A 24,735-nucleotide genomic window follows, 5' to 3' on the forward strand; every position below is an offset into this window, starting at 1 on the left:
CAGCACCACCTCCAGCCAAAAAGGAACCAGAGAAAAAGCACCCAGACACCCCCCTGCAAAAGAGCATGGCCAAGCCAAAGTTCCAACACACCTTGCAAGTTAACATCCCGGAAGGAAGTACCGAACCAAGCAGTGAGAGTGAGGAGGAGCCGGTGGGAAAAGGCCAGGACCTGCTGTGAGAGGTGTGGAGCAGCAGGTCCCAAAACAGGCAGCACCAAAGATGGTGAGCAACTACCCCCCTCTTCTTTGTGACTGTGACTGTGATGAATCCCTCGATGGGAACCCATGTGAGGGAGACATTGTATGAGAATTAACTGTTTGCAAAGCTGTCCAAGTGCGAATTCCACCACACATGGGGTGGGAGGCGCCTAGAACCTGACGCAAGCTCCAATCCCTCCTCCAGTTCGCAAACTTTTATAGGGCCTTCATCTCATATTTTGCCCAAGTCAGCCTGCCCCTCACGGGCAGTTTGGTGTAGTGGTTAAGTGTGTGAACTCTAATCTGGGAGAACTGGGTTTGATTCCCCACTCCTCCACTTGCACCTGGCTGGATGACCTTGGGCAAGCTGTAGTTCTGGCACAGATGTCCTTGAAAAAGAGCAGTTTCTATCAAGAGCTCTCTCGGCCCCACCTACCTCACAGGGTGTCTGTTGTGGGGAGACGAAGGGAAAGAAGCCGCTCTGAGACTTCTTTGGGTAGTGAAGGGTGGAGTATAAAGCCTTTTTTCATCTGAGGCAGATCAGGCAGTTGGCCCCTTATCTCACCCTACAAGACCTAGCTACAGTGACCCATGCAATGGTCACTTCCAGACTGGACTATTGTAACTCTCTCTATGTGGGGCTGCCCTTGATCTTGCTCCAGAAGTTACAGCCAGTGCAGAACGCGGCAGCACGGGTGCTCACAGTGATGCCTGTGTGGGCTCACATCCACCCAGTACTGCATGAACTGCACTGGGTGCCTATTGAATTCCAGATCCATTTCAAGGTGCTGCTGCTTACCTTCAAAGCCCTATATGGCCAAGGGCCAGCATACCTTTGAGACCGTCTCTCCCCATATGAGCCCCGGAGGACACTGAGGCCTAGGAATCAACATCTTCTAGTAGCCCCCGGCTCCCGGGACGTCTGACTAGCCACAACCAGGGCCAGGGCTTTTTCGGCCCCGGCCCCTATCTGGTGGAATGAGCTCCCATATGAGATCATGGCCCTGTGGGATCTATTGCAGTTCTGCAGGGCCTGCAAGACAGAGCTCTTCCACCAGGCCTTTGGTTAAGGCAGCAGGCATCCCTTTCCTTTCCTGGTTCCCTCCTCCTCAGCAGCCTGGATCTTAACATCGGTACTGCTGAACTGACATCAGTGGCCGGATCTTAATATCAGTACTCCTGATCAGAATTAGTCATTGCACGGTATATTATGGTTTTATTGTTTTAATTGTTATTTTATTTGTTGTTTTAATGGTATTGTATTGAAACTGTTGTGAACTGCCCTGAGCCCATCCGCAGGGAGGGCGGTATACAAATCGGACAAACAAACGAACAAATAAATAAATATGTGATCTAATAAAATCTAATAAAATAAATAAATGCAAGTAAAGGGTGGAGGGAGGGGGAAATCACCCTTTTGTTATTCTTGATAGATTGTTATGAAATATTAAGTAAAAGAGCTTTGTATGTTTTAACTTCCCCGCCAGGGTAAAGATGAAAAAGAATGAGACCAAACTTGAAAATAATGGTGGAAGGTATTGCCTTGTTCCAATGCTGGCTTGGTTTGATGGGCTTTTCTCTGATCTTTCTCAAACCTCCTTTGCTGGATGGATGGGAAAATTCAGATTTTTCCCACCTATATGACAATCATTTCCCCTGAGATTGTCCACCACAAGTGGCTTTGAAATATTTAATTGTGTGTTCATGCATAAAGTGCCGTCAAGTTGCAGCCAACTTGTGGCAACCCCCATAGGGTTTTCAAGGCAAGTGATTAAGCTGAGGTTTACCGTTGCCTTCCTCTGCAAAGTCTTTTTTTGGCAGTCTCTCATCCAAGTACCAATTCAGCTTAGCTTCCACAATCTGACGAGATAGGGCTATACTATATCATTCCATATCCCCAAATCGTTAATTGGCACTAGAAAATCATTATATCAATACAGTGTTATAACAAATATATGTACCAGGTCCTCTTAACTCCCCAATTTCCTTTTTTTTTTAGTATCTAGCCCTTTCCGTTGTGGGAATATAAGGGGAAAGGCATATCTCTACAATGGAAAACAGTAGAGATGTTTTAAAAAATGGAAGCTAGGAATTCAGAGACTCTGATACTCAAGGGCTCCTGGAATACCCCCCCCACACACACACACACACCTTTCAACAGCCCTATCTACTAGGCTCAAGCAACCCTAGAAAGTAGGTCTTTAATGTTTTAGTCTCTTCAAATCTATCCATACAATTTCAGTCTTAATAGCAAGACAATATTCCTTCAGTTCCTATATAAAATATCATTCCCCACTGATTAAATCAAGAAACACATCAAGGGCAGTAATGAAAGCACCTTACAGAAGAAGACACATCCCTTAGATCTCATTGCATTGCTTAGGATCATTTCTGAAGCACGTACAAAAAGAATACACTTAATTTCCTGAAGGATTTTGAAGGGCTGACATCATTTAGAGGCAAAAACCCTCCAACATCCATCTTTAGAAGTTCTTAATTAAACACCGTGGCAGCTCCTTCTCCTGTAACAAAAGGAACAGCAGAATGATAAAGTATGTTCCTGTTAAGTGGAAACTATATGGTGTGGAGACTGTACTCACAGCTGTTTCGTATCACATAGATATCACATCTAAACCCAAGGGCACTATAAACACACAGGTATAGTTCAAAATGGATGTGAATGGTTGTAGCACTTCAAAAGCAACATTAAGTTGTGGGAAGATACAGCAGCATTGTTATTATTCTGCTGTGTTGCATTAGGAAGCCACCACTGCTTCAGTTTAGTGCTTCACATTGCAATTGATGTATATACGTTGGCTGTTCTACCTTTTAATTTTATGTACCAGATGGGTCAGTGCTGTGGTTGGCACACTGAAACTGCAGAACTTGTTTAAATGCTGGAGATGTGGTGTCTGTTGTGTGCACCGAGTTATAGAGCTGAGGCACCATAAAACAAAGGGCATTAAGTTTTCAAGTTGCATGTCAGTGTGGGTAAAGGCAGCAAATATAAGCAAGAAGAGAGGACAACACTGGGCTAAGGCTTAAAGATGGATGGCACTTAAAATTGTCCCATCCGACCACAAGCAAAATTATTTCTGGGCAATATCTTTGCATTCACTGTTTATTTAGAATATTTGGGAAAAACAATAAAGAATGTGCATCTTAGTTTTTCTCCTCTTTTGACTCACTAAAAGAAAGTGAAAAGAACATGGCTACTATGTCTTTGGTGGTCACATTTTCTCTATCAAGGGAATCACTCTGGGCATGCAAGGGTACGAACATCTGATCTTGAAGACATACTGTGTGAATGTATGATACACAATATGAGCTTCCGTACAAATTATCAAAGTCAGTGCCTAATAGCTATGGTTCCATCCTTTGTTCAGGTTATAAGGATAACCTCTGTCATAATTGGGAGGACGGGGAATAGGACCTAAGAAATTTCAGAAGGTGGGTTGTAGAGGGAAGGTGAAATTGGGGGAAATGGTGGAACTCCATTCTTCTTTACTGCCAAATACAACACATATATTGAAACTATAAATAAAGCATATAAAGCTGTGAAGTTAAGATGAATAAGCCCTGGTCGACCATCAAAATGAAAGGATCTGCATATATTCATATCAAGTCCACATAATTCTCATCATTTGGTAAAATGTCATTTTCCATCAAATAATTAATAACAGGAGACCACAATTCAGTGCATGCTAGTTTCTGTTGATCTGATCTATTCAGTTGTGTATTATTATTCAGTTTACCTAAAATATAAAAGTCCCACAACTTTCGGAGCCATTGATCTATCATCGGCATTTTCTTATCTTTCCATTTTGAGGCTAACAATGTTCTAGCTGCCGAAATTAGAGCTGAGGTCAATTGGTTGTGTTTTAATTTTCCAGATGGCATTTTCCAATAATCTAATAGCAAAACCTCTGGCAGAAATGGAAGATCCATCCCTGTGATATTCTTGATATGTAAAAGAATACCTCTCCAGAAGTCTTGTACTTGTTCACAAGTCCACCAACAGTGGAGAAAATCTGCTACACAGCCTCATCCCTTTGAACATCATAGACAATTCTTTTTGTTGATACAATGCATTTTTGTAGGCGGTAAATACCCCCAAAATTCGTTGTTGACAGTCTATCTGCCAAAGCTGTTGGTAAGAATAAGCTTTCGGCATTTCTAATCATAACAGAATATCATATAATCTATAAAGTAGACCAGATATATACTCAGGTATATTTTTGAGCAAAATTTCAAAGTCAGTGAGAGGCCTTGAGATTGACTCTTTAACAGTAGAAGAAATTGTCAAATGTCTAATTTGATGGTACTGCCACCATGAAAGATGCTGTTGCAAAAGTTCCTCTACATTCTGTTTTAATTTCAATAGTCCATTATCAAGTAGATCCATTAAACGTAAATTTCCAGTTGATTTCCAGGTACAGCTTGCCGACAGAGAATTTGTGGGAGGAAACCATTTCTGGTTCTGAATCGAAGATAGTAAAGATCTCCCCGGAGATATCTTTTTCCGTCTTTTATCCCATATTGCAATCATGCTGTGTAGACATGGAGAAGAAAATTTCATTGCATTTCTATTCCTCTTATCATTCCGCAAAAAGTCAGCTAAGGAGTTAGCTAGAGAAAAAGCATTTTCTATCTGCAGCCAGCTCACAACTGTGGGTTGGGTCATTGCCATTACCAGGTAAGTCAAGGAAGCTGCCTCATGATACAGTCTTAAATCTGGTGTGTCCATACCTCCACGTTCTCTGGGGTTATGAACCATCTTAAAATTAAGCCAAGACTTTTTGTTAGCCCATAAAAAATAATTCAGCTCTTGTTGCCATACTTTCAATTGCAACTGAGGTATTTTAACTGGCAATGCCCTAAATTAAAAAATGTATCTGGGAAGGATGAAACTCTTAACCAGATGGAATCTGTCTGGCCACAAGATATGCATGTTGTTCCATCTTTTCATGCTATTGCATACCTCTTCTTGAAGGTGATGGTAATTGACCTTCAATAGATCTTTCAAGTCACTTGGGATAAAAATTCCCAAGTGTCTCCATGCCTTCTCAGTCCATTTAAACCTAAATTCATTTTCAAGAGTCGCTTTTGCTTCAGAAGTAGATATATTGGAAATACCTCTGTTTTGGACAGATTTACTCGCAATCCAGACAGATGTCGAAATTTCTCTAGTATTGGAAGCAACGTTTGCAGAGAAGATACAGGGTTACTTAAATAGAGAACCAGATCATCTGCATATAAAGACATTTTATGGACTTGAGTACCAATTTTAATTCCCGAAATGAATGGATTTGTTCTTATTGTCTCCACCAGGGGTTCATAAGCAAGGTTGAACAGGAAAGGGGACAAAGGGCATCTTTGCCGCGTACCCCGTTGCAGGGAGATCTTTGAAGAGTAATACCCATTAACTAACTTTAGCTGAGGGGGACTCATATATCGCCTGAAGTGCATTCAAAAAATTTGGTCCAAAGCCCATTCTTTTATAAACTGACCGTAGGAAAGCCACTTCCAAAGAACTGAAAGCCTTTTCCACATCCAGTGCCAAAATGCTACTGTCTATCTTAGATTTCTGACCAAAAGATAGTATATCCAGAGAGCGCCTAATATTATCTATCATATTTCTCTTGGGGATGAATCCCAGTTGGTCTGGACTGATCATCTCCGAAAGTAAATTTCTTAGTCTGTTGGCTAATACCTTTCCAAAAATCTTAGCATCCACCTTAATAAGAGAGATAGGCCTGTAAGATGAAGGTGATGTAACATCTTTATTATCTTTTGGGATTGTCGTGATGGTTGCCTTGACCATGATTTAGGCATTGATCCATTATCCAAGATGTTATTGCATATCTCTGTAAAGAAGTCAACAAGGTCATCTGTGAATAGCTTATAAAATTGCAGGGGAAAGTCATTACTGTGAGCTGTAATGTTCTTTAACTGCTTAATCACCCTTCGTATCTCATCTGTGGAAATAGGCTCATCCATCCAAGTACATTTTTTATTTATTATTTAGATTTCTATCCCGCCCTCCCCACAGGCTCAGGGCGGCTAACAGGGCATAATGGCCAGATAAAACAATAAAACAATATAAAATGTTAAATTACACATAGACAATTAACAAACAGTTAAATAACATCCTAAAACAGGTGTTATATGTTTCACTACATCATGATTCTGCAGAAAGTTCTCATTTTCTTTGTCATCTGGGCATTTAGAAGTGTACAAATGCTTATAAAAGTCTGCCATAATGTGTGTAAGAGCCTTTGAGTTTGTATGGACATGTCCGTCATTGTCTTTTAGGGCAAAAGTATGTTTAGTGTGGTTTTCCCCTTTAACTCTCCATGTTAGTATTCGAACAGTTTTAGGTGTCTTCTGCCATGTATCCTGTTTAAGGAAAAGTAATTTCTTCTTAATCTTTTGAGTATCCAAGGCTTCGAATACTCTTCTTTCAGCTAACAACTTAGAGTAGATTTTGGCATTACCAGTTCATTTATGTTCAGTTTCTAAATATCTAATTTTTTCAAGTAAAGAGTGAACTTTTGCCTCTCTATCCCTTTTCAAATGTGAAAAAGAAGAAATCAGCTGGCCTCAAAGGACTGCCTTTAATGCATCCCATTTTATAATGGGAGAGACCTTGCAACCTTTATTATCATCTATATAATTTTTAATGCATGTAGTGACCTGCTCTTTTATGGAGTCCAGCATTATAACTGATTTGTTTAATGACCAAAGTTTGTCTTTTCTTGATGAGTCAAAGTTATTAAGGTAACAGTGGTGTATGATTGGTCCAATTTTTTTGTCCACTTTCTGCCTGGGTCAGCCTACTCATCAGTGTATCAGAAAGAAGGATATAATAAATTATAGAATTTGATCCATGTTGTGGAGAAAAGAAGGTGTAATCTCGTATAGATGGATTCCAGAGCCTCCAAGCGTCAGAAAGGTTATATTTTTCCAGCAATCGTGCTAAGGAAAAATCTGTTTTTAAAGGTTTGGTCGATTTTTGTAATGGGTTGGACCAATCTAAGTTTTTATCCATAATGAGGTTTAAATCTCCTCTGATCATAACCTCTCCCTCTTGAAAATCTTCTAACTTTGATAAAGTAGACTCCAAAAATGGGAACTGCTCCTTATTCGGAACATATACGGACCCCAGTGTGGTAAGGACTCCTTCTAAATATCCTTTGACAAAAATATGACATCCCTGTGCAGTGTTCCCTCTAAGATGAGCTAGTGTGAGCTAGCTTACAGTTTTTTAGCCTCCGGCTCACACCTTTTTGTCTTAGCTCAGGAAGGAGGGCTCCAGAGCACACTAATTTATGCAGTAGCCAAATTGCTCGCTCACAACTTTAATGCCAATAGCTCACAAAGTAGCATTTTTGCTCAGAAAATTCCACAGCTTAGAGGGAGCACTGCCTGTGGGTCCTTCGTTTTTTCTTTCAAAGTAAAACAAAGGGACTGAGTGAGCAAAATTGCCACACCCCTAGATTTTGATGAACCAGCAGCTCTAAATTGTAGTGGATACTGTAAAGAGGACAAAGTAGGATATTGGTCTTTTTTTTTTTTTGGATGCGTTTCTTGGATAAAAAGAATATCAGGTTTCATCCGGAGTACCTGTGTAGTAGTTCTAAAATGCTTCATACAGTTATTAAGACCGCGTACATTAAGTGTTGTTAATTTCATATTTAAAACCAAAATATCCAACAGAATCAGCACAGATCTGACAACCAATCACTGTAATAGCTCGAAAGACTTGATAAGCACTAGTGCAAAGCTAAAATGTTTTAAAGCCAATCAGGGGTTATATAAAATACTGTTCGGAAATAGTTAATAAAAACAATTCATATCATTTGAATATTGAAAAATTCTTATCAAACTATATAAAAATACCTCACACAATTTTACACTCTTAACACACAACAAAATCTACTGTGTTACTTCTACTACTTCTTTACTTCTCTCCACTCCGGAAATGCACAGTGATGTTAATTACTCCTCCTCCTTCTATAAACTCACTATACCGCCCATCTCCTACTTTAATCCGTTTATACTAAAACATCTCCAGTCCTTACCCCAACCCTTCCTTTTCCTTCTCCCCAAAAACCTAGCCAACTCTTCTCTTTTTTATTATTTAAGCTAAAATTTTCTCTATAATTCAAAGGATGCTGGCCGCCTCTTCTTGGCGTTCTTGAGTCCGAATACCCACTGAACTGCGCAGCCAATAGCTGCACTTCCTATAAGAGCCAAAGGTAACCAGAAAAGAAAAGGACTGCCAATCAAACTTGACAAGCTTTTACCTTGTATCACTTATAGTTCTGTTTTAGAGTCTCACATTTTGTGCAACAGGTCACAGTGCCTGTTATTCTGGAGCATATTAACTTTTGAGAAGGGAGATAAAGTAGGCATAGATACTATCATGCCTCACTAGAAAACTACTTGAAGCCCCATGTAAGCTGCTCTGGGCTTTCTAGAGGAATATTGTTGGTCTTAAGTTATGTATTATGTTGTTCTTAACTTATGTTCTTATTCTGAACTGTTGGTAGAAAAACAAGGTCACACACATTACATAGAATGTTTTCCATATGGTAAAATATAGCATCTACCTCAGCTGTGCTGGTTTAACCAATGAGATATCATTGTAGACTCATTCCCTTCCACCATATCCTGGGGATGACAAAGGAACATGTCTGTGGAGGTCCACTTATCCCAGCCCTACCAAGTACTGGAGAAAGTAAAAATGACAGCAGAGGAAAGCCTTTGATGAAGAGAGCCCAACTGCTATTCTTCCAAGTGACATCAAATAGCTCTAGCACAGCCAAAATGAAAAACAGTGCCAAAGTGGGCATTTCTGGCTGCATCACATTGGTAACACTAGAACACAGGATGATGTTCAGAAGGAGTAAAACCATCAAATCACAGCAGTAGGGCCCATTAGAAATGAAGCAGTCCCACTGGGGCATTTTATTTGCACACTCCAGTAGAGTGGATGCCAAAGGCTTTGCTAATGCTTCATGGGCTGCTAATTTCCTCTCTGACCCTTTTTGTTGAGAAGTGACCCCAGCCAGAATCCCTCTGCAATGAATGCCAAAGCCTGACACAGGTCTGGGTTAGGGGTGACAAAGAAGCCTCTGTGGGCTTTTAATCAGGCTCTAGTTTGCAGTTTAAGAACTGGGATGGGGGGCTGTGACTCTCTAAAGATCTGGGTGGCACAATAAGGGAGGCCCCAGGGTCTCCCATGGAGGCAGCCCGCAGCCTGCAGAAGACAGCTTAAAGAATTTGTCAGGCGGGAAGAGAAGAGGGGGAGGAGAGAGGAGGGAAAAGGAGAGGAGGATGGCTTCTTTTGTGAAAAAAGGTTTCTTTAGAAAGGAAGGTTTTTCACTGAATGCCCCCATTAGATGACCCAATCAGGTCCTGGCAGATGGATATCACAGGCATGCTGCTTATTCATAGCAAGCTGCAGCTTTTACTGCTCTCCCTCCCTCAACCCCCACCCTACCCCTCCCTATTCCCTCAAGCCTTCATTCATTTTAAGACTAATTTGTTTTGTTAATATTTTCTTTTTTTTTCCTGCCTCCTCGTCTCCTCCTGAAGACTGTGATTTCTATTGCAAGGCATCCAAAGGGAAGCTGAAGATCAACATGAAGAAGTATTGCAAGAAAGACTATGGTGAGCTAACTCCTCCTCCCCCAAAATATTGCTGTATAGTGCACGTGTATGGGACAAGTTATGTCCCATTTGTTTTCTGATATTCAAGTGTTGAACCCCTCCCCCTGGAAGGATATGCTTGCATAGTCTGGACTGGGAGAAGGTACCTGCCATAGAGGCTGCAGATGGGTACCGCTAGGCTGCGTTCACACGGGCAATTTGATCAGTTCCCCTTGCTGTTCCCTTATGGATTTAAAGTGCACGATCAGACACCAACATCTGTCTGTCATGCCTGAGTCGTCTGAGTTCCATTCCCCCCTCCCCTTGCCCCGTGTTTCGTTTGATATCTGATAAAGTCCGATCCTGTTGGTCTGAGCCGTTTCAAAAATGGACTTCCTGTCGTCTAGTCACTCTAGTCAGGCAGGTCTGACTGAGCTCTTGCTTTCCGGCCACCATCCCACCCCCCTAGTTAGCAAGGATCGCATGACTGTCTATATGCACCTCCCCCCTGGGGGGGGGCTGCTCAAAACCTTGTTTTCTTTTGAAAAACTCTTAAAGAAAGACACCCCTTTTTCTGCAGCTTTTTAATATCGTTTGGGGAAGGGGTAAATGGAAAAGATTAGAGGGAAGACGGCAGTGGACTCCATTTTCCAGCAGTCTCTTCACCACTTGTGCTATTGCTCCGTGGACTTAATTTTAAAAGAAAATGGCCGACAGCCCCATGAACTCCATATCCCAGCATGCTGAGTGCTTCTGGGCATGCTCCTAAGGGCAAACTTCTAAAAAAAATGGCTGACGGGCTGACTCCCTGGTTTCTGCCGTCTGGTCATGAAAGGAGGGGTAAAATGGCATTGAAGCGTGCTAAAATGGCTGAATCTGGTCAGGATTCTCTGCCACAAAATAACTTGGCTTAATTTGAGGTGGGGCCACAGTGGATTAAACTGCCCATTTGAACGCAGCCCTAGTGTAGACAAGAAGAGTCAGAATGGCAAGTGAGGCTTTGTTCTGTGAGACTCAGCTTCACATGTCTGTTCAGTGATGAAACATATTGAATATCTTTCAGTATTTTACCAAGAGTCAGCCTTGCTTGAGTACAGTAGGGGATAGCTATTTGTATGTGTGTGTACGTTTGGGGGAATACTAGAGAATGCCAGTGATCTCCTTATTGATGAGGGAGTCAGAGAATTCAGTGCTCATCAAGGGACTGACTAGAGAAGAGCAGATATATCAGAGGAAGCACAAGAGCCACAAAGAAGATAATTTTGGGGTTGTTTTTGCATGTACATAGGTTCTGTGTGTTATGACAGTGAAAGGACATCTACAAGCAGTTGTGCTCATAACAAAGGCTTTATTGAACTGCCAAGTGTAGGCTGAGAGAGTCAGAGCACTGTTCCCTTAGAACCCGTCCCCTAGGAACACAGCCCCTGTTAACATAGTTCCTTTTATCATGATACATCCTTTCTGTTTTACAATTGTTTAAAAACAGAACCACAATCAATAAATCCACTAAATGAACTGTCTGATCTCTGTTTAACCCTAGAACTGAATTCAATAAATCAGTACTAAAGCAGGGTCTCTTGTTGTGTCCTAACTCAGTTATATAATCTTTAAATTATGCTGGTCTTATCCATGGGTCCCTATATTGTGAGTGCTCACTATTAGTTTCTGATCCTGGTTCTTGTTCATTCAAGATGATCTTTTTCATCCTAATGATCTTCCCTTTCAGCAGATTTATAGTCTGGAGGTATCTCTCTTCTGCCATCACTTCCTGTTGCTCCCTGAGTTGTTCCTGCATATTGTATCTGTTAGATCACAGTTGTCATCTGTTCCTATGAATCACTGGCCCTCCTCCTGTAATAACTTTGTGTGATGTGAGTGCTACTTCTACTTTCACCATTCCTTTGGTCCATTGCTTTTGGTTCTTTCCTTCTGGCTGGATTCTCATTGGTATGCCAGGAATCAGAGGTGTTAAGTCTTTTGCAGACGTATTATTTTTTAAAAAATCTTGTCTTCTCTTTGGATCATTTCTTCCCTGCAATGTCCTCTATCAGATCTCCTCTGATAGGCAGCAGAGTTTTTGTCCTCCACCCCATTACTGCTTGTGCTGGACTGGTCAAGCAACCTTTTGGTGTAGTGGTTAGGAGTGCGGACTCTAATCTGGGAGAACCGGGTTTGATTCCTCACTCCTCCACATGCAGCTGCTGGGTGACCTTGGGCAAACCACAGTCCTCTCAGAGCTGTTCTCTCAAGAAGAAGAGTAGGTTGGATTTATACCCCGCCCTTCACTACCCAAGGGAGTCTCAGAGTGGCTTACAAACTCCTTTCCCTTCCCCTCCCCACAACAGACACCCTGTGAGGTAGGTGGGGCTGCGAGAGCTCTGACAGAAACTGCTCTTTTTCAAAAACAAATGCCGGGGCGAAGCTTCGCCCAAGCGCATATCACCGACCTAAAAAAAAAACTGCGGGCGAAAATCAGAAGCCTTGGGCTTCCGAACTGAAGTGGGTCTACAACGGTGGAGAGCGATCAGATGGGGGGGGGTTAAGCGATTACAACCGTTGCACTCAGATTACAACCGTTGCACTCAGGATACCACCACATGGGGACCTAGTGGCAGAATACAATGGTTTAAAGCTCTTTGCAACGGTTAGGGAGGGAAGGCAGATGTTCGCCGTGTGAACGCCGGTAAGTACAGCGATTCCAACCGGCACCTATACCGTTGCAAATGCCCCATCTGAATGCACCCACTGATGGATTCAATGTCCTGGCCCCCCCTTCAGACTTACTGCTATTACCCTGTTTTCCCAAAAATAAGACCTACCCCAAAAATAAGCCCTAGCAGGATTTCTATGCATTTGTGGCATACGCCCTAGTGTATCTTCTTGAGAAAAAATAAATATAAGACAGTGTCTTATTTTCGGGGAAACACGGTAGGTGTCTATGCTCTGCTAAGGCTGTTGGTTAGTACCATTAGTCAACCTGGACAATATTTGATCTCCACATCATAGCACTGCAATTCACATCAACATTGCCTGTAATTACTTCACTAAAGGTTTTGTGATTATTGTCTCAAGAATTTTATGGTTTGAAAACACAATGGGTGTGATCACACTAGCAGCTTGGCGTGATATGGGGCTGCCTCTCATTGTACTGGTTAAAAATGTTGCAGGGCATATCATCCAGACAGCACACCCTGCTGCGAGTTACCCACGCAGTCATCCTGTGGTCAAGCATTCACATTACTGCAGTGCCTCAGCCATGAAGTGCGCTGCCTTGTCATTTTTTTAAAAATGCAGGTGGGTGCATGCGCATAGGCAAAAACTAAAAAAAACACACCAAAAAAACCCAGCGGCAGAAATGGATCTGCAGGTTCAGACTGCTGGTCCATTCTGCACATGGTTCCCCACATTCAGACATCCTGCCATGTGCAATGAATGCACAGGGAACCGAAAACACCACTTGTGATATGGTGCTTTTTAACCTGGCTCCAAGTCATTCTACAGTGGGGTGAGTATGCCTGGGGAATGCCTGACAGTTGTGGCTGTGTGACTGCACCCATTTAATCCGGAGGGGAGGGGTGGCTATTGTAAAATACTGGGTTCGCCACATGGAAGACTCAGACCATGACGTACGTTCAGACGCATTTATTGTACTTCACACAGGAACTGCAAAATGGCCCTGCAAGGCCAACTATATACACACCCACCCAGCACACCCACAGTCCCGTTGGAGGGTTTGAATTTCCCACCAAAGTTGCTATTGGTTCATGCTGGGGGAACTAGGATCCTAGACTTCTATTGTTTAGAGGAGCTAAGCTCCACACTGTAGCCATGGACCCCTGGTGGCGGTCCACATACAGAACACCCCTCCCCCCATAGTTCCGACCCCACCTATGTGATATAGTCCTGTAAATAGGTGGGGGGGCGGCACTCTCTGAGGGAACGCTGGGGGGCTGGCACTGGGTCACTGGCGACGGTCTTCAGTTGACGGGCTGTGACCTGGGGCTGGGGCGTCTGTCGTGGCGGCTGAAGTGCCTCTGGCTGTGTTGGTTCTGGTGGTGGTTCACTCGGAGGGGCCTCCTCGATGCTCGGGGGGTCAGGCTGGACACTGGTCCCTGGGGTGTGTGCCCCGATTCCCACAGCCAACAGGGGTGGCTCTCCTGCCTCCGGAAGCTGTCATCACCTCAGTTAGTCAAGGTGTTTCTTTAAGAGCCTGCCGTCTTCTGTCGAGACCTTGTAGGATACTGGACCCGTGACTTTGATAACTCTGTTTGCGGTCCAGGGGGTTCTGGTTCCATAGTTCCGGATGAACACTGGGTCCCCTGGGAAGAACCCTCTCAGAGCATCGCGCTGTTCTACCATCTTCTTTGAGTCCAGTGCTCAGTCAGGGTGTAGCCGATCCAATAAGGGCGGGGGGCGCCAGCCCATTAACAATTCTGTGAGGCTGTGGCCGGTGACGGGGTTAGGTGTTGTCCTCTGGATCAGGAGGAAACGGGCTAGCCAGAACTCCCAGTCCCCGTCCGTGATCCTACTGAGGGCTTCCTTCGCAGTGCGCACCATCCTCTCTGCCTGACCTTTGGTTGCGGGGTGGAAAGGTGTGGATTGGATGTGCCATATCAGGTTCCTCTGGAGAAAGTCTTGGAACTCCGCCAACATGAAGGCTGTCCCATTATCAGAGACTATCGTGTCTGGCAGCCTGTGAGTAGCGAAGATCCGGCGGAGGGTCCAGATTACGGCTTTCATGGAGGTGGTAGACATTGGGCTGATCTCTAGCCACTTAGAGTAGGAGTCAACGGTCACTAAGAACAACAGTCCCTGGAATGGTCCAGCAAAATCGATGTGCAGCCGGGACCATGGTTTGCGAGTTGACTCCCAAGACTGGGTTGGTGCGCTTGGTGGGTTTGACCGTACTTCCTGGCAGGTTTGGCACCTCTGGATCCACGACTCGATCTCGGCGTCGATCCCCAGCCACCACACATAGCTTCGGGCCCGTGCCTTCATCCTCATGATGCCTGGATATGCCTCGTGGAGTGCTGTGAGGACCCGTTGCCTCAGGGTGCCGGGAACCATGACCCGGTCCTCCCTTTGAGAGCTGATAGTTCATCTTTCCGGGTGCTAAAAGCCACAAACTCGGGCCCTGGGGAGGTCATGGGCCAACCCCTCATCACCCAGCCCAAGACCTGGGAGAAGATGGGGTCACGGGCTGATCGTGCAGTGACATCGGCAGCTTGCAGAGGAGGCTCTGGAAGACCTTCAAGTAGCAGGACCCCAGGTGCAGGAGCAGGATCGGTGTCCGTGGAGGGCAGCAGCAGCCGGCTCAGGGCATCGGCCTGTCCCATCGCCTTACCCAGGCGGTGTTCCAGGTGGTACTGGTAGCCAGCCAAGAATAGGGAACACTGTAGGACTTGGGGCGACAGGACCTGGAATTGCCAGTGTAGTTTGGAAAAGGCAGTACATAGATCTTAAAGGAAATAGAAACAGAAGTTTTTATTCAACACAGATTCGATATTAAGGCTAAGGATAAGAACAAAAATGTATTTATAGTATGTTAGACCTGTCTGTTATTCTGTGTTGCTGGAAAGGAAAAATGCTATCATAGGATCTTTGTATGTAGTCTTGTTGTTGTTCTGGTGTATATCTATGATATAGGCTTATACCATAAAATCAAATAAATATATTGTCACAAAAAGAATTAGAGTGATTCAAGTATTTAAAAGAGAGAGAGAGAGAGAGAGAGAGAGAGAACAGCTCTGAAAGAACTTATGACTGACCAAAGTCACCTAGCAGCTGCATGTGGAGGAGTGGGGAATCAAACCCAGTTCTCCCAGATTAGAGTCTGTGCTCTTAATCACTGCACCAAACTGGCTCTTCAGGACCCCTTATCGCTTCTAATATGCCAGAAGTCACTCTTAACACTGCAGACAGAAAAAAAAGTCTGGCTCACAGTTTTTTAGCCTCCGGCTCACACATTTTTGTCTTAGCTCAGGAAGGATGGCTCCAGAGCAAGCTAATTTATGCAGCAGCCAAATCGTTCACTCACATCTTTAATGCCAGTAGCTCACAAAATAGAATCTTTGGTCACAAGACTCCACAGCTTAGAGGGAGCATTGCTTTGGAGAGTTCTGGCAACATGTCATCAGTGGTGGGAATTGGATAAGGGCATTTCTTCAGTGCTCAGTTCAATGGCTTTTGGTCAGTGCAAATTCGTAGTTTGCCTAGTGGCTTCTTTACTACTAGCATCGTGCCCTTTCAAGTGCCATCCACTGGTGATATAACGTCTTTGTTCTGTAACTACTGTAGTTGCTCTTGCACAGAGTTGTATAGTGCAGCTGGTAGTTTTCTCCAAGGTAGGCATATTGGTTCTACTATTGAGTCTACGTCAAGTCATAACTCACTCTCCAGGCAGCCTTCCCTTTGGAGCACATCTCCATATTTTTACAAAATTTTCCTTTGTCTAAGCAACTGTACTCCTTGCTTCATGAATTGGAGCTAAAACATTTTTGGCACTTCCATGATTTGCTCCATAGCCTGTATAGCAGTGCTTCCCAACAGAGATCTGTAGTTCTTTCAATGAAACTGTAACTCTTTAGTCTGAAGTTATTTCAGACTCTGGTCCTTGAACACCTAAATGGTTAATCAGAGCTCTGGTGCCTTCACTTCAATGTTAACAGTCTCATAACCAGAATGGAGAACTTTTGATCTTATTGTAAAAGACCAGCAAAGCAGGAAAATATCCCATGGGCAAACTGTACTCCTTGCTAGTTTGAAAAGGCAGCTGGATAGGTTTGAATGGTATTATTTTGCAGGTTTCTTCCTAAACGGATCTTCCAAATTATGGCAAAACCAAGACCAGATATATTATTTCATCTAAGTGCTCTGTTCCATTCCAAATACACAGAACTGGCTCCTGATAGGTAATTTGAAAATTGTCATTTTGCCATGAGAGAAGATATCCAGTCCTGCACACAATCATAGGAGTTATTAATGGGATCTAGCGGGATGTCTTATAATGGAAGCATCTTCACCAGATGGTGCTTCCATGCTTTCTTGAGTGCCTCTAAAGGAGACTATCTCAAAGCCTTTCAAATGTTCTGTTGCTGAACTTGTAGTATCTCCTTTCCATATGATCAGTTTTAGTGTAAAATAATGTGCCTTCACTTCTTGAGCGATGCAACTTCTGGATTGCGTTTTTGTCTGGGACATTTAAAATATTAAAAAAATAGTTTACAGCAAGGAAAATGTACTACTTCTCCAGATGGTACATCATTGTTATTGAGCTTGTTGTATGGAATGAGGTTGTGCTATTGTCATGAGTACCTGTTGGATTATTGTGATGACTGATATCTTACTGCCAAAATTACAAGAGTTTCCAAAACTTAAGTATTTAAGTTTAAAAGAAGGTAACTAGCGGTTGTGTGTCTCCATGATGCAGTCCCTCGGTTAGAATGCTCAATCAAGATTTTTACACAAAGGAGCAATGTTATGCACATTGCTTGCTGTTTTGCCTTTTAAAATATTTGTCATCAAAACCCTTAAGGGATTTTTAAAAATTAAACATGATATGGAAGCTAAGCACTCTCCCTCTCTGCGTTTCCCACAAATCCTATAGTCATCCAATTTCTTATTACTTATAGAAAGTCCTATATAGGACTCTCTTATATACATATCTGAGGCTGTACTGTAGCCTTTCCTTGGTCTACATGCCTCCAAACTCTGCTGAAGGTTTTTATCCTTGATAGACTTTCATCAATTATTAGTACACCCATCATGGTGTTTGTGTTTTGCTTAGTGATTGTATTCATCATGGGTGAGAACTGAATTCAGGGTTGTTTTGTTGCATATTAATTTGATAACCATTTTGTTATAGTGTACACACAGTGCTCTTTATCTTAAATTCAGCTAGTGAATTTTGAGTCAAAGAAATTATTGTTATCCAGCAATAGTTTTGGTCAAATGCAAATGATGCAGTGTGCAGATGATGCAGCTTTCTTATGCCTGTAGTGGTCTCTTTGAACATACCTGTCAGAGGCACTGCTTTAAACACTGAGATTAAAACCTCTTTGGATACATTTAAGCAACACATTAATCAATAAATCACAGTGCTGCTTCATGACTGAATGCTCCCTTAAAACTTTCAGTCCTTGCAGGGCTCAGTCCTCTAAGGTAGAAATTAAGGTATATTTATTTGTCCTTGGTTCAACGTGAAGCCTTACATTTCCCAGCCAATAAATAGCCAATGTATTAATTTAAAAATTATTTAAAAATAATCTGCTAACGTCTAGATCTGATTGAATAAAACATTAATAAATAGATACACAGAACACTATTGTAACACATGGAAATCAATCCTAAAGCGTACATGCCATATTATACTTCTACTTTTAAAAAAAAGATTAAATTTCCAAGTTTGTTACCCAGAGCTTTGCCAAAAAAGGGGAAAGCAGATTACACCACAAATATAAAGGTGAAAGCAGATTTCACTCAGAAACTATGAAATTGTAATTTTTACAGGAAACCTGGAAAAATCTATAAACAAGATGCATTCAAACTTTTCATGTCAAACATATCTATAAATTCCATATATGAACTATACCGTGTGCATGATTAATACTACATTCCACCCCAGCCTCACCTTTACTTCTTGGAACAGATGTGATTATCCTAGTTTTCAGACTCTGCAGACCTTTTCTGCTTTCAGACAGTGGTGCACAAACCTCCTTTCTGGACTGCTTTGTGTTTAACTTCAGTGTTTAAACAATAGATGTAAATGATCAGGTGGCATATGCCATTGTTCATCTGGTAGAGGTCACAGCAATATTTTTTAGGCATCTCCAGCTGCCTGTGTGAAATACTTGCCAGTTTGGTGTAGTGGGTAAGAGCGGCAGACTCTAATCTGGAGAATGGAGTTTGATTCCCCACTCCTCCACATGCAGCTGCTGAGTGACCTTGGGTCAGTCAAAGTTCTCTCAGAGCTGTTCTCTCAAGAGCAGTTCTCTCAGAGCTTTCTTAGTCCCACCTACCTCACCGGGTGTCTGTTGTGGGGAGAGAAAGGGAAGGAGATTGTAAACTGCTCTGAGACTCCTTCGGGTAGTGAAGGGCAGGGTATAAATCCAATCTCTTCTTCTCTTCTTCTTCTTGAAACATAGTTTGCCCATTCACAGTATTTCTGCCCAGATTGAGAATATCCTGTTCAAGTTTGGTATATCTTTCCACCCTTTGTTCATCTAAGCCAGTTTGGTGTAGTGTTTAAGCAGGGGTCATTTCGTAGAAAAAGAGGTGCAGGAGCTCATTAGCATAACTCATTAGCATATGCCACACCCCCTGACATCACCGGAAGTGTGTCAGAAGGCAACATCCACCCAAAAATCTCCAGGTATTTCCCAACTCAGAGCTGGTGAGCCAGCTTTACACTTGTCTTTCAGAATTGTTTGCACAATACATGAGATGTTAAAATAATGTATAAAATCAAAGGAGCTACAAAAGGGCGATTGTTTATCAGTTCTTAGTACAAAACTCATTAACACAAGAACAGTGTGTTCCTATATGACTCTCATTGACCATCCTTTCAGTCCATCAAACTTACTATTTTCCATTCAGACTGGCAGAGGTCTTTCCGATCTCCTTTTAACAGTTAAAAGAGGGACAGAGAAAGACAAAGAGAGAGAGATGGGGAGGGGGAGACACAGAGAAAAAGGGACAGGCAGAGAAAGATGGGGGGGAGGGAGGCAGAGAGGGTGGGGAAGAGAAAGAGAGACAGTGAGAGAGAGACAGACAGAAAGAGAGAGGAACAGAGGGGGGAAGAGAGAGAGAAAGACAGTGAGTGAGAGACAGGTTGGGGGGGGGAGAGAAGGAGGTCACTTTCCACTGCAACCCTGGCACCCCCCTACACGCACGCGCACACACACACCCCTTCTGCCCCCCCCCCACGGCGCTGGCCATGGCAGACCCAAGAGGAGTACTTAGGCCGGATCGCCAAGAGGGGGAGAAGAGGATGTACATGGCCTCCCCATCCCAGCTCGTGCACACACACAAACCCTCCTGCCTGTCTCCGATGGCGCTGGCTGTGGCAAACCCAGGAGGGCTGCTGGTTCGCGTCACCAAGGGGGAATGGAGGGCACGCATGGCCACCCCACCCACGCGCATGCATGCACGTACACACACCCTCCTGGCTGTCCCCCAACGCGCTGGCCGCAGCAAACCCAGGAGGGCTGCTGGGCCGCGTCACCAAGGGGGGAAGGAGGGCGTGCATGGCCTCCCCCCCCACGCGTGCACCCCGGGATGCAGGATGGGCAGCTGGGCCTCCTGGGGCACCGTGGAAGCGCAGGATGGGTCGGGCAGGCCTTGGTGCGGCCCGGGGAAACGGAGGAGGAGGGAGGCAGACAACTTACTTTCCTTTCTCAGCCTTCTCATGGTCCCGACTGAGGCCTGCTGGGCACAGGGGGTGGGGCTTGGTCATGTGACCGCCTCCTCACTCCCAGAGCGGCGCTCCTGCGCGCTCCTGCCCCAACCGACCCGTGTTTAAGAGCACAGACTTTAATCTGGGAGAACCAGGTTTGATTCCCCACTCATCTTCGTGCAGCTGCTGGTGTGACCTTTGGTCAGTCACAAGTTCTTTCAGAGCTGTTCTCTCAAGGACAGTTCTTGAGAGAGCTGTCCCAGCCCCACCTACCTTACAGGGTGTCTGTTGTAGGTAGGGGAAGAGGAAGGGATTTTAAGCCACTCTGAGACTCCTTTGGGTAGTGAAAGGTGGGGTATAAATCCAAAGTCTTCTAAGTCAGCAGTCCCCAACATTTTTGAGCCTGTGGGCACCTCTGGAATTCTGAAGAGTATGGTGGGCACAGCCACAAAATGGCTGCTGCTTACCTTCCATCATACCGTGAGGATTCTTGTGCAATGGTGGTAGCTGCTGCCAAAGCACCTTTTAAAAACTGCACAGCCAGTCAAGTCTCCAAAGGCAACTAGCCCCAACCACTTTCTAAAAAACACTTGGTGGGCACCAGTAAAGGTGGCAGCAGGCACCATATTGGGGAATCCCTGCTCTATCTTGTATATCTCTGGTGGCAAAAGTCCATTGCAAAGACAATAAATCCAGTCCTGGCCATGTTATATTTTATTAGAATATAGCTTTCAAATTGCTGATATGTCTCCCACATATGCAATAGACCCAGATAAGCTGATTGCTAGAGGGAATAGAGGGGGGACCATACCCCAAGGCTTCCTTTCTGGCTCAGAGTATCCAAAAGCAACACCTTCTGTTCATTTAGAAAACATGGCACCTCCAGAAAGTGTTTGCAAACACTGAACTAATTTCCAGCTAACGCCCCCTTTGCAACATCTTCTTCATGCAAGAGAATTCCTGGCAGCAGGTGAAACTTCTGCTCAGTGAGCGTGTTGATTTTGTTTTGTATTTGGACAGCTTGTTGAGAATGCATGGGAGCAAGATTGTACAGAAGAACGGGCAAACAACAAAAAAAGGCCCCCTTTTGAGCACAAATCTCCTCCCACTCCACCATGCTATGGCCATCTGCCCACTCCAGCAAAACAAAATTCCAACTTGCATCTGCAGAGATAAACCCTGAATAATTTATCATCCTTTTCCCATGGAAGAACACTGTGCAGACTATGCGCGCGCGTGTGTGTGTGAGGGAGAGAGAGAAAGAGAGAGAGAGAGAGAGAATTAGTGCAGAAGTACCATAGTTTCCTTGCATCCCCCCATTGTGAGAGTCAAATATTAAAGGCTTGCTTTTTAGACTTTTACAAAGAGGCAAATGTGTTTGCCAGCTTAAATGAAAATCCCCTCCTTTCTTTCTTCTACAAAAATATTCATAACCAGGACTATACAGAAGATTTGTATATCTGTGAGCAAACATGAGTTAGAATCCGCTAGCACTCTTCAACAGAAACTTGTATATCTGTGAGCAAACATGAGTTAGCACTCTTCAACAGAAACCCCCCCCACACACACACACACACCTTGGACTTCAGTTCTTATATAGGCTACAACTGTCTTGTATTACTTTTTGCCCTCTCTTTTGCTGCATGATGTGATGTCACTACCTGTTCCCTGAAGATGTATCTGCATTTACTACATCTTACTGTCCTTACTAAAGCTGAAGTAATGCCGGAAACTGTCTCTTAAACCTGCAGTTGCCATCTTGTCTTCTTTGTGCAGTAGGCGAGAGGTTTAAAAAGTAGTGTTAGGAAAATACCTGCAGTCTTTGTAGCCCCTGGCTATGGTCAGATGAGCTGTTTGACCTGATGTCGTTGCTGTCGCCCTACGGATTTAAAGTGCATGATCAGACAGTGACTCCCATTCCCCAGTTGTCGGCACCCTGTCCTCACCTGTCTTCAAGCCAGAGTTATTTGACACCAAGGAAAGTCTGGTCTTTACGGATGTCAGCATTTTTACCCTGCACTTCCAGATATCTGATCAATCCAACATGCCCGAAAGCCATTTGGGAAGTCAGATCGCACACTTTCGGCTGCATGCCATTTTTTCTCTTCAGTTAGCAATGTGCGCATAAGCGGATCTTCACCCCATGGTTGTGAATTACCACTTGTGCATTTCTGCACCCAAACATTCTGTCAGGTTTAGGAACTCAAGGGGGAGTTGTTTTTGAGCAACAAATCCCCCCCAACCCCTCTGTCCTGTTTCTTGGGGTTTGAAAGCCGTGGAAATAGGCAATTGTACTCCCCATTCCACTTCCCCCCATGAAAACTGTGTTAGCAGAAAAGTTTTCTGCTTCGGAGTTGCTGTTTGAGAGCATCCCATGATTGCCACAAGAGTAAATGTACTGAAGTCAGTGGGGCTACTCTCATGTAAATCTGCACTTTCCCCATGCATTTCACAAAAGAGAGGCAAAGTGGAGGAGGCTGAGAGGGGCCGCAGTACTTGGTGGAGGGAATGTGGAGCTGTCAAAATTGAGTGGTATTTTGAATGAGCGCTTCTGTACATACGTGAAAGAAATTTTGTTTTAAAAGGATGCCACCCGCCCGCCCGTTCCATGGTTGACACGCAGCAATAATCTGAACAGTCAACCGTGGAGTGAGCACAGGGCAAAGGGAGTTCAGGGTGGGATGTCTGATCAAATATCTCCATTACAAAACAAAAGGGAGAAATTAGAGGCAGGACCAGACTGCATCAAGCCTGTTATCTGACCGCAGCCCCATTGAAGTTTGCTTAGGGCAAGGGTGGTGGCCAAGATAGGTGAGCATGCAGGGTTCAGCTAAGACCAGTTACCATTATCCCCCCTTTCCATTCTCAGTAGGCAAGTTCAAGACTACAATTAATTATTTAGTGAATGCTTCCCTCAAAGATTGTACTCACATGTTCATTTAATATCTTTGTCATTTAACTTGATACTAATCCTCAAAGAACAAATGGAAAGGGAAAGTATTAGAAGCTACACTTTTTATTCTACCACTAGCAACATTTGGTTAAAACAAACCCAGTTTTTCTAAAATACTTGCTTTCTAAGCCTGGAAATGTTTATGTAGAAATAACCCCCCCCCCCATTTAAAATGGAACAGAGCCGATTTATGTGCTGTAACCACAGGAATTATCACCCTGTGATGGTTGCCACCTGCTGAGTTGGTTAATATGAACATGCATTGCGACAGCTGACTATAGCATGTTTAGTTTAGTTTATTTTTATTACAGTTCTTAGACCAGATATGCTTACAGATAATGCATTCCAGAAAATTAAAAACTAATATAAACATTTTAAATATGAAATAGAACACTTTCAAATACAACACATTCAAATCTAGTATAAAAGTTACATCTAACTGCTAGACAATTTCTGTCACCTGAGTATCACCTTACAGAACCTGACTACTTGATGAGTAATCTTGGAATGTTTGTCAATTAAAAGAAATTCCAGTTTGTTTTTTATGTATTTATTATTTATTTTATTCAATTTATGCCCTGCCCTCCCCGCAACACATTTTTCTGACAGACCCGAGTTTTTTTCCTATCAGTGGGGTGATAATCTCTCTACGCGCCTCCTCATAGCGTGGGCATTGAAAGAACATATGTTCTAAAGTCTCTATCTCCCTGAGTGGGCAGGTGCAAAGCCTTTCCACATAAGGAATGTTCTTATATTTCCCATCAAGTACAGCAGAAGGGAGGGCAGAGCATCTAGCGACTATAGCATGCATTTGGTTTCTGGCATGATATGGCATACCATCTTAAAGACAGATTAGTGATGGCATATCAAAAGCTGAATCTGGGCAGAACTTAGTTTGTGGCAAGTGGGGCATGCACATGACCAACTCAGCATGGGCAGAATTCAGATGGTCAGCACAGACTGGTGTTCATAGAATCACAGAGTTGGAAGGGGCCATACAGTCCATCTAGTCCAACCCCCTGCCCAATGCAGGATCTGCCTAGAGCATCCCTGACAAGTGGGGTTTTTTTTAAAAAAAAATTATTTCACAAGCAAGACATACAAAGACAAAGATACATAAATACAGGTTGGGGGAATTCATTTGTATCATTATTTATCTAATTATTGACCTCATACTATATCCAAAAACATTCATTTCTTTTATCCACCTTATAATTTTCGTATATACCTTTTGTTTGTAATAAAACATATATTTCTTATTTCCTTTTGTTTCGATTATATGTCTGGAAATTTTATATGTTAAAGTCTTCTGTCCATTCGTAAAATCTTGACCATGTATCCTCAAAATTTTCTTTCTTGTTTCCTCTCAAAATTGAAGTTAAATTGTCCATCTCTGCTGTTTCCAGTATTTTATTTATAACTTCTACCTTTGTAGGGACTTCATTTCTTCTCCAATATTTAGCATATAATATTCTTGCTGGCTTTCATTGTGTATGGTCAGATAAAAGTCTTGTTTATGATGGCATATCAAAAG

General features: G+C 43.3%; 1 protein-coding gene across 1 annotated transcript in view; it reads left to right on the forward strand.

The window, feature by feature from the left end:
- Positions 1-24,735, forward strand: part of LOC107125679 (netrin-1) — a 123,626-nt gene that overhangs the window by 72,716 nt on the left and 26,175 nt on the right. The window contains exon 5 of the mRNA XM_015429131.1: positions 9,802-9,876. Coding sequence (XP_015284617.1) covers positions 9,802-9,876 — 75 coding nt within the window. The remainder of the gene's footprint in view (positions 1-9,801; positions 9,877-24,735) is intronic.

This window comes from Gekko japonicus, unplaced genomic scaffold, assembly GCF_001447785.1.
Source record: "Gekko japonicus isolate JY-2015 unplaced genomic scaffold, Gekko_japonicus_V1.1 scaffold2232, whole genome shotgun sequence".
NCBI lineage: Eukaryota > Metazoa > Chordata > Lepidosauria > Squamata > Gekkonidae > Gekko > Gekko japonicus.